The sequence below is a fragment of the Alosa alosa genome, chromosome 21, assembly GCF_017589495.1.
Source record: "Alosa alosa isolate M-15738 ecotype Scorff River chromosome 21, AALO_Geno_1.1, whole genome shotgun sequence".
In the NCBI taxonomy this organism is placed as follows: Eukaryota; Metazoa; Chordata; class Actinopteri; order Clupeiformes; family Clupeidae; genus Alosa; species Alosa alosa.
Genome location: NC_063209.1, coordinates 22,248,710 through 22,259,850, shown reverse-complemented (window position 1 = coordinate 22,259,850; position 11,141 = coordinate 22,248,710). Strand labels below are relative to the sequence as shown.

Genomic DNA, 11,141 nt, shown 5'->3' with positions numbered 1-11,141 from the left:
ACGACTGTCAGATAGAATAGAAAATACGATTAATCTGGATGCGACCCGCATGGCAACAGCAGCCTACAGTACATCTATTACCGTGATAGTGTTTTTACCTAACACATCACCTGCTAAACCTATCACCAAGTAGTCTGAAAACACCACTTTAATCTGCATCATCAATACGATGCGCTCCCTCTACTCAGGGAAAATTACGCATTGCCAACATATGATACGCCTCGGCACAAGCAATCGAGACGTTTATGTCAGTTTTCTAAATCAGTACTTTGCCTTACCTGAGAATGTCCTCGTCTGAGTCTTGCACGGCAAGGCGTTTAGGGAACTTCTGTAATCCGTGTGGGAGGTGAGCGGTTTAAATAGTAAATCACGCCCTTCTTCCCGGGTAACATGGAAACCAACCCGCGGCCTGTCATTGGCCCAATCTCGCGCATGGGAGCTGTCCGCTCACGCAATAGGAACACATGCAGGAAGAGAACCACACTTCCCTGCATGAATGAATGGGGATGCAGAAATGATCCCCAAGGTAATGAAGCTATATACTGCATTTCAACAATCTTCTTCATTTGGACTTGACAATGCATTTCCGCCCCTAATGATGAAGGCAGTGAATACCTTATGTCACATAGAATAGCTTTGGAATAGGTATTCACTGATCATTAGTGAGGAAATGCATTGTCAAGTCCCTTTAGCATAATGTTGTGTGGGAAGCAAAATCAGTTTGGATGTGCAAGAGTTGGCTACTGATGACGTGCCATTAGATATGACTATAGTTGTCTAGGCCAAGCTGGTTTGTTAGCGCTGCTTCTCAAAATTCAAATTTGCTGGTTGGTCTGGGCGCTCCCAGGCTAACAGTTAACAGCTAACAGAGTCAAACTATAAAATACAACAGTGCAGGTTCTCTGCTGCGGAAGACAGCCTCCCCTGCCTCTAATGCATTTTGCGTTGATTTGAATGAAATGAAAGGTCCTCTTGATCCAGTACCTCTGGGAATGTGCACAATTTCCTCCATTCCAATAAGCTACTCATGCAAAGTAGGTGTAAATATAACGTGATATGGGAATTTAAATAGTCTAATACGTGGCAAGGCACAACCATTCCAGCATTTTGCTCCATGCGCATATGTAGAACATATGAAGCATAACATTAAGGCTAAGTTAGTAGATGCAGTACAACAAGAAATAGCATTTTCAAGTAAAGCAGTACCAAACTAGAATGACGTTTTCCACCATATACAGCATAAGCTAGATGTGCAGTGCATGGAGAACAACTTCATTACAATGGTTGAAATTCTTGAGTCCAGTGATACAGGACATGCAAAGCATGGCAATGCGTACACATAGACATAGCATAATAATTTGACCAGCATCAAATCAATATAATACGCCTGTGGCAAAGAAAAAAAAAGTATACTTGGAGATGTTTTGTAAGGAGTCCTAATGTTTCTATACTGATCAAACTCCTGATCATGTGAACTGCTGATTAATTGCTCTACCACATGATGGTATGACCTCATGGTGGACCCATTGTCACATATTGCTGCTACAACAACTTTTGATTATATCTCTAACCTTTGCCTTTTCTCACAAGAGAAACTAACTAGGAAGCAGGAAATGTAAATAATGTGCACATTGTCATGTCTTGATTAATGCACTCTCACTACAACAATGGTCTCAAGTCTCATCAAAGTACTTCTCATGTGATCCAAAATCAGCTGACCTCCAATCATGTGATCCATTTCAATGTAACCAACCACAAACTAGGTAAATTATTTAAGTGAGGTTCACAGAGCATTCTAGGAGCCATTTTGTAGTCAGAATCTCTGTAGACGTCACTGAGTTTTGCTATCTGAGGCAGTGTTATATTTTGCAAGAGAGATAGATTTGTGTGAAAAGTGACACCTCTCCTTTTCATCCACCCACTCTCATATGGTAAACTTTTGAAAGACCTACAAAGACTGTGCAACAAAACATACACCCACCTGCACTCAGTTTCATGTTTATTGCTGTGTATGTGTTTATGTCTTGTGTATGTAGTTGTATGTATGTGTCTTTGTACTAGGGAAGATTTAAACTGTGTGGGGATATTGGTCCCAGACCATCACCCCTCTTACATGTACATGGTTTAGCCCAAGGTCTTGATTGGGGTAATTGACTGGCCTATTTAAAGGCTGGCTAATTTCATGTTAGGGAGACTAGACTAGAAACACAGAAGACATGGGAAGATCCAGAGATCCAGCGATCCAGAGGGTTCCAGCAAGGGAAGTCAGAGTTTGATGTTTAATCTGAATAAGTATAAGTATATAAGTATATATACTTTTTTGATCCCGTGAGGGAAATTTGGTCTCTGCATTTAACCCAATCGGTGAATTAGTGAAACACACTCAGCACACAGTGAACACAGTGAGGTGAAGCACACACTAATCCCGGCGCAGTGAGCTGCCTGCTTCAACGGCGGCACTCGGGGAGCAGTGAGGGGTTAGGTGCCTTGCTCAAGGGCACTTCAGCCGCGGCCCACTGGTCGGCAACCGGTTACAAGTCCAGAGTGCTAACCAGTGGGCCACGGCTGCCCAGAATTGAAGTTTAGAAGTTAACCTTGCTTGCTGTAAGGCAAGGGAAGTTTGGCCTGGAGTTATGCAAGGTCGCCTTGTCTTTGATATGACACTGTTGCCTAATTGGAATGGCAAGTTAAATTGTTGCCTTGAGTGTGCGTAACTTTCCTGGGATTTTATGTCTGGATTCCTGTTGTTCTTCCTGGTGATTTCATGGACAATAAATGCATATATTTTTGTATTGAAGTGCTGTCTCCTGCCACCTTCTTCCCTCAAACACCACCTTACCTAGTGACGCACCTTCCTAAACGTGGGGTGGCCACTGAGAGTAAATAAAAATACAAAGATATTTGAAATTGTGTGTAAGCAGTTGTAAATAACTGTTAACTGTAAAACGTTTTATTTGGAATATAGATGTTTGCATAGTTTTCTGTGTACATTTGGTTGAATGCAATGAAAAATAACAAGAGGCCTAGAATCCAACATAATTAGGCTACTCGGCTACTATGCCCCTGTAGTGATGCGCTGATTGAGCTTCAAATTGCTGTCAAGGCCAAACTGCTACTCCAAGCTTTATAAGCACACTTGTACTTTGAAACCTTCTGTAAACCCTCCTGCTGTTAACTTATTCTGACTATCATGAGGCTCCTTGACTTTGTTAACACAGGGCATCTGAAGACACAAAACTAATTTTGATAATTTTTATAACAATTTGAGTGTATTATTTAACTTTAGAACACCCATGTGTATTTCCGGTCAAAAATGACTGGCCATTAGAAATGAATGGGTGAGAAAATGGTCAGTGTTTAAAATTGAGTCCAGGCACAAACCTATTGATCAGATGGACTGTATATATGCTTCTGTACATTAAAACACACACACAAACACACCCTCACTCCCCCTCTTTGCTTCTATGCCAGCCCCCACTGGGACCTTTCCCCAATAGAATCTTCCCCTTTCTGACTTGCATGAGCTCAGGTCAGTGAGGCCTGCAGGCCATAAATAGCAAATGAAAGTACAAAACTGTTTATATTCAATAGAATACAAGTTGATACAAAGGTCTAGCACAACATTAGATGATAATATGTGTGTTACTATGGATTTATAACAAGTTATAATCCAGCGGCCATTTTTGACCAGTAACACAAAACTAGTAAACATAAAACAAACACAACAGGAGGGTAAATTCATCCTCGCTGTTGTCAAGCTCTGAAACACATAGGCCTAAAGCCCCATCTCAACCTGCTGGTGTTTATGTAAATGTTGATCCAATTTGACTGTTTTGTTATGTTGCACCCAATATTTCTACCAGCCCTCCTTATTATAGTAGGCTAAAAGTGGCCCTGTTTCCAGGTAGCAGTGTAGAGGGTAAAGGAGTTGAAAGGAGTAGAAGGATGTATACAAAGCTCATTCAACAGCTAGGCTATACATGTCACTACTACCAATATAAAACATGAGTAGCTCTCAGCCACATTTATTTTGCCAAAGTAGTTTTCAGAGGAAAACATGTTGGATTGGAGACCCCTGCTAAAGGACATGTCTGCCTCAGCAGTCAGGGACGTAGGGAAGCTTGTTACAAAGCACTACGAGACAGAGAGACTACGATTTCCCAGATAAGCCCACAGAGTGAGGTTCCTGCGAGGTTTATGCTGACAACTCTCCCCAGCCTTTCTCGCCTAGTCAGCTGAGTGAACTACTTCATAATCTTAGGAACCCAATTCTGATCCACCACTTATCAGCCAGGAGGGGGATAAGAAAGGTTACACATTGGTCTCCTCAGGGTAACAGAGAAATTAAATGTGAAAGAAGAAATGTTTCGTTTGCTTTTGGAGAGATATGGACCACAGTCTTAAATGTTATCTGTCTGAGGGCCTAAAACCCATGGCAAAAAAAATCTATGGAACACGTGCAGCTTTCATGAGCCCTGCCGAGACCCCTGCCTATTATGGGAGACAGCTTTAACTTGGTTTTGCTCTTCAGGTGCTCACATGCAGTAAGCTGGAGTGGGCACGAGCAATCCCCCCACGCCGGACAGTGGACAACAGTTATACTCACCATAGATGTATTTTTTATTTTTTTTTATCATAGAGAAAGTGACACAGCTATGAAGCCTATCTAGCAGGACGTCTCTGTCTCCACCTACTGGACGTTTTGGCTAGTGCACATTAATGTCGGCGTTGTCAGTGAGTGCAGAGACACCCAAGCATTGTGTCTTCCCCACCTAAACAAAGTCAATATATTTTATTTTGCAGTGTTTATTTATGCAGTGTGCAGCTTCAAATCCAGCGTGGATGTAGATGAGTTGGTGTTGAGTGAAATGGTAGCTAGCTGGTACATACTCAGTAGGCTTATGTATGTGTGTTATAGCACACAGACACACACACACACACACACTCACACACAGCAGGCCCAGTTATGAGGAGGACACAGTTAAAGGGCATAGCACACCTGCAATTATTACACGGGTCCAGACCCCAACACCTCATATGTAATGGTTATGTGTAGGGGGGTGTACCGTGTGCAGTATGATATCACTTTGCAAACCTTCCATATTGGTCTATTTAATCTATTCCATCATCAGTACACTGACTCTGTTGATTATTTGAACCAAAGATCCTTAAAATACGATTATATCTGAGACCTTTGGTTCAAATAATCAGTGTACTGATGATGGAATAGATTAAACGCAGTGCCTATTCATAGTACTGCAGAATTGTGGTGCTATTTTGAGCATTACTGTATTAGTGGTTAAAAAATGGCGGTTTGGATACGTTTGGCGCACTGCCCTTAGTACTTGCACTGTTAGCCTTTTGGGGGGTAGGCTAAGCGTTAAAGCCGGTCCAACTCGGTACTCCTTTGATCAACGCAATCTAGCTCTCGAGGAGGTGTTCGACTCGTTGTCATGGTGAAAAAGACCCTGGGTTCAAATGACAGAATTACACCTTAAGTAGACAGTGTTTCAGAGCAACAGCTTTTCTCTGCCTACAAGGCATACCATAACCTGCAAACAGTCAACAGATCGACTATGCTGACCAGATGCACTCAACATGTCAAGCGGTACAAAGTGCATACAAATCTCTGACATTGTCAATGCATAGAGTAATATTACAGGGCAAACACATAACCAGTTCCATGTTCCAATTGGATGAAGTTCTCAAGAATGATTCTCAAGAAACTTGAGGTTGGTATGAGAGGGAGTGTATTGTATGTGTGAGCAACCTACTTGCACTGAATCAGCTTTCTGAATCTCAATATTATAATCAAAACAAGTTAACTAATTAAATTAAACAATTTAATTAAACAAATTACTAAATCAGCACCAGTCAGAGGCTACTTGCACTTTTATGATGTCATCACATCACCAAAAGTAGACTATTGGTTTTACCAAAAATATTTGGCAGTATTTTTAAACTACAAAAATACACTATAAAGTATTTTGATACAAAATATGAAGCCATTTTCTTTAACAAAATAAAATACAGATGACAAAATACTATTGTATTTGAAATACTTATTTAAATACATGTAGGCCTATCAGAAATACTGCCCATCCCTGGCTGTTGCTGCAGCAACTTGAGCTAGGTAGTAGCCTACAGATTTTTTTGTGTGTTTGTGTTTTGTGTTTAATGTCAATTTTGATCCAAATTGACTGTTTTGATGTTGCCCACCCAAAATGTCTACCAGCCCACCCAAATGTAGAACCGGCCCTGAGTACTAAACTCCCTTCCTTTAGCTGTAATTACATCATATTTAATTAATTAGATCTATTTCACATTTCAGCAATGAAAGACATAGGGCAGTGACGAGAGAGAGTTAACAGAACACAAGACGAGAGTTGACAGCCTACTGTATTACTCAAAACACTCGAGTGGGGGCGAGTTGACGGTGAATCCAATTGGCTACATTCGAAAGGCGTTTCTTTGTATCCCTACCCACGATTGGCCATTGAAGACATTGGAGAACCAGGAAGTTATCTATTTTCTATCTCCAAGCAGTGTCGGGCAAGCAATAGTTGGTCACATCGTAATGGCGTGTTGCCGTAGTCTGAAGTTATTTCGTCCCGCTAAAATTGCCTTGGTAAGACCCAATTTCACTTTTAAGTAACAGCTATATTCGAGGGATGCGTTTTGGTTGGGTGGGGGACGAATGACAACCTTCCAAAGCAGTGTGGAATCACATTGCCTTCTCAATGCTTAAGTTATTTGCTTGACGATGGTAGGCTAGATTTGCTCTGTATAGCCTAACCTTTAAACGTTACTGAAAGGTTTTGACAGTTGTCCTACAAGTAGGCCTCGGGTAGGCCTTTGTAAGTGTTCCCCTCTTGTGGAATGATTAGATGGTAGCCTATATATAGGCTATAGCCTGTTCAGTCGTCTGTATGTCTACTTCACCATTGCACTGCATCGTTGGTGACTATAACTAGCTGAATTCGTTTTTTACCACATAAACAATTGTGCTGACATCAGACAGAACAGTACAGTTTCCTAATCTAGAGAATATCGCTCCACCACCGTTCAACTTTCCTCAATCCACTTGTGGATATGGCAGACTGCACCTACCAAATACATCGCTTTCATTTCTGTGGCAGGCAGTGGAATTGATCTCTCACGGACAGAGCTACCTTTGTTGAACTCACCTTGCTACTCCGTGTGTGTGTGTGTGTGTGTGTGTGTGTGTAGTCCACCATTCAACAGGTAGACAAAGTATATCAAAGGACACCAGGTATTCTCCTGAGGTACTGCAGCTCCTCCAGTAATAATAAAAATGTTAGTCGTTATCCGGTTCCCTACAAGAAAAATCTGCCTTATGACATAGTGGAACTTATGGAGGAGGTGGAAACAAAGGTATATTGCTCCTTTCCTCTGTCTCATTTGGATATTTGTTGACCATTTATTATGTCATAAACTAACAAAGTCTCACACACATACACACACACACACACACACACACATATATATATATATATATATATATATATATATATATATTCTGTTTCATCAGGGTGGATTCCTTCCTAATGTGTTCAAGGCACTGTCTCATAGACCGGATGAATTCCGAGCATTCTTTGCATATTACAATGTCCTGATGAACAAAGAAACAGGTGACATTTGACACTGTGATATTTGATAAAACAAAGTGAACATATCTGCACAGAGATAAGCAGGGCATAGGCCTATTCATTTGCAAGTCAATGCCAGCAGGAACTTTTTATTGAGGACCAATTTGAAACCATTGATTATTGCATATGCATTTTTTGGCTGCAGGAAATTTGTCAAAGGCAGACCGCGAGCTGATTGTTGTCGCCACCAGTACCCAGAATCACTGCCTGTACTGCGTCATTTCCCATAGTGCACTGCATCGCATCTATTCCAAGAAACCTACACTAGCAGATCAGGTTTGTATTTTCTCACACTTTTATACACACACACACACACACACACACACTCTTTATATGTGTTATATGTTTACCTGGCCTGCGTGCCTGTACATTTTAAACAGAAGCATTCATTATACTAGCTCATCGCTCTAACAGTGGTGACAGTGGAAACACTTCACCTTCAGCACAAATCAGGAGCCAAAGTCTCCAGCCCTTCACTCATCCCAGAGGAGCATAATTTAATTGGAAGAGGGCCTGTGTTAAATGATTTGTGGAGTCCTCAGTGCCCTTTGAAATTGCTCCAAAATGGCCAGTGGATTACTTTAGAATGTCACAAAAAAAATGCAGCTGACGTAAATCCAACACTGAGACACATCACAGGCTCAATATCTGAAGCCTCCTGGTGTCCACTGTGTATGAATATGATTTAGGGTCTCTTGTGACTGACTTGACGTGTGTGTGTGTGTGTGTGTGTGTGTTTTGTAACCTTTAAGGTTCTCTGCATGAGTACAGTATATTAAACAGTAACTTTGCTGTTTATGATTGCTGTGATCATGTAGTTACTCCTCCTATCCCCTAGGTGGCAGTGAACTATGGCACCGCCGAGTTGAGTCCTCGAGAACGCTCCATGCTGGACTTCGCTCTGACCGTGTGCCGCAGCGAAAACGTGACTGAGCAGCACTTCCTGGCGCTGGAGGAGCACGGTCTGGACCGCGAGGATGCCTGGGACATCGCCGCCATCGCCGCCTTCTTCGCCATGTCCAACCGGCTGGCCCACCTCACGGACATGCGCCCCAACGCCGAGTTCTACAACCTGGGCAGGCTGCCACGGGACAAGGGGGCCAAGGGGGAGAAGGCTAAGGATGGCAGTGCATGATGAGCAATTCCACCACTGATTCTCGTCCCCTGTTGTTTCCAGGGTGCTTGTCTAACATGTGCCTTTTCCATCACCCCTTTCCCCATAATGCATTAATGTTAGTGCTCTAAGATTGGGAATACTTTTCTATTTTACCTCCTAGAGCCTTTGCAGTGCTGTTCCTAATATACAGTAGAAATACTGGAAAATGAAGTCTGGTGTTCTTCCTGGGGACATCTGCAACATGCCGTTCAAGATTAAGCAGCTGCAGAATTGCAGGGTATCACCATTGCCCAAGCGTTAATGTGATCATTCTAGGGTGATTCTCTCTTTTGTCCTGAGTTTTGACCTAATAGCCATTAAAGCCCCCGCACTAGTTCTGTCATTTACAAATGGATGTACCTTCTGCAGTCTGTGCCAGCATGTGCCAATGAGCTTGCATAACACTGAATACCAAGTATTTTCCCCAAAGTCACACTAAAGGTAAACTGTACATTATATCAATATCAATCTTGCTGATTAGCAATCTTGCTGCACTCTGTTGAACTTGCTTTGAGCTTCAAGTACAGAACCGCCAGATAGTGTTTGAGTTTTTTGGCAACACTTTACTCGGGTAGAGAGGCTCAACAGATCATCTGTTAAGATTCAAGTTCATTATAATTGTTGTTGAACAATTACTGAACATCACCGTAACCAAATTGTGACTCACGCAAAATGTCTGTTTAGCAACAGCAAAGTGATATAATGCTGTGTTTTGTGTATAGTAAAATATGCTTGATGCTAACGTGGGGTGAGCTACTGCTCAACATCTCAAGGCTGTTGGCCTTACATGATATTTGCTGTAAGATTTGAGTTTCTATGAAAGTAGAACTACTTCCCTGTCAGCACCTATGATGCCATAAGCAGCTGTAGTTCACATGCAAGTGGACAAGTGCCAGAGCTTTGATTGGTAGTGTACAGATGCCCATGTAGGTAATAACGGTTACAGTCACCAGCACTATTGAGCAACACAGTGGAGAATAGATATTGTGAGGTGGCCGGCCAAAATAAACAAGACTGTGATACAGAATCTTTGCTTTATACCAAAGATCCTAGAGCGGAGCAAGATAGATCAGTGCTCTAGAATCTTTGCTTTATACTATGTTGCTGCACACATGTATGCATTGTCCAGTACTTAGGTGTCTGTGTAATTGTATGGAGCTACAAAGCCATACTGATTTGATTATTCACAGCAATATACACCCTAGCATTGAGCTTTTTTTCCTGCATTTTACCATAGAGATCCATTATGACTTTTCCATCCGTGACCCAGCCAAAGGTCAGTCTGAGGGGAAGTAATATACTGCCAGAGAATGCCTTATTTATATCGGATGGATTTAAAAGTTCATATTTATGAGGTATATTATGCACTAAGGCAGCCAGTGAATTAGCAAACACATCTCAAGGCAAACCCAAGAGAATTCTGGATGTTTCTAATCTTAAACTCAATTAAGCCACTGAATATGTATGACATGACATGGCTAATGGTAATGTGCTGTTAGACCACCAGGGGGAGATAGAGCTTAACACTTGTAACTGTTTCTTCTTTGAAGTCGGTACTGATCTGAATGTTGTGTAAAAACCCTTATTGATATTTCTGTGGCGCTTGTGTAAATAATATATATAGATTTGAACAAATCTGAGTTAAATAAAATTATGTGGTTTCAAATGCTTTTCTAATGTATCTCCTTGAGTGTTTGCAGTGCTGTTCCTAGAATCCAACAGCTGGAATAGAACATGAGGTCTAGTGTTCTTCCTGGGGACGTTTGCAACATGCCATTCAAGATTAAGCATTGCAGGGGATCACCTTTGCCCAAGCGTTAATGTGATCATTCTAGGGTGATTCTCGCTCTTGTCCTGAGTTTTGACCTAATAGCCATGAAAGCCCCCGCACTAGTTCTGTCATTTACATATGGGTGTACCTTCTGCAGTCTGTGCCAGCATGTGCCAATGAGCTCGCATAACACTGAATACCAAGCATTACCAATGACACTAAAGGTGAAGTGTACATTATATCAACATGGGCAATCTTGCTGCACTTTTTTGAACTTGCTTTGAGCTTCAAGCACAGAGCTGGCAGAATGTCAGTGTTGGAGTTTTTTGGTTGGTAACTCTTTACTTGGATGGTCCTGTAGTTAAGTTTCAAATTCAGTATGTAAAATTGTTGTCAAACAATTACTGAATATCACCTTAACCAAATCCAACCTCTAAACTTAACCTCATAAATTGTGGGTAACAGAGTGTCACCAGATAGTTTGTAGATAATCTGAGCATCTATAATCTGGGTGAACTATCCAAGTCATATATACTTCATGTAA

At 41.6% G+C, this 11,141-nt stretch overlaps 2 protein-coding genes across 2 annotated transcripts in view; one reads left to right on the top strand and one right to left on the bottom strand.

Moving 5' to 3' along the window:
* Positions 1-406, bottom strand: part of tmsb1 (thymosin beta 1) — a 5,490-nt gene extending 5,084 nt beyond the window's left edge. The window contains exon 1 of the mRNA XM_048232251.1: positions 279-406. The gene's annotated coding sequence lies outside the window, so the exon portion shown is untranslated. The remainder of the gene's footprint in view (positions 1-278) is intronic.
* Positions 407-6,531: 6,125 nt separating this feature from the next.
* Positions 6,532-10,492, top strand: si:ch211-175m2.5 (uncharacterized protein LOC568697 homolog). The gene is made up of 5 exons (XM_048230586.1): positions 6,532-6,628; positions 7,231-7,395; positions 7,553-7,652; positions 7,816-7,946; positions 8,509-10,492. Exons 1-5 carry the CDS (start codon positions 6,578-6,580, stop codon positions 8,803-8,805), a joined length of 744 nt encoding a protein of 247 aa, XP_048086543.1. The 5' UTR covers positions 6,532-6,577; the 3' UTR covers positions 8,806-10,492.
* Positions 10,493-11,141: the final 649 nt, after the last annotated feature.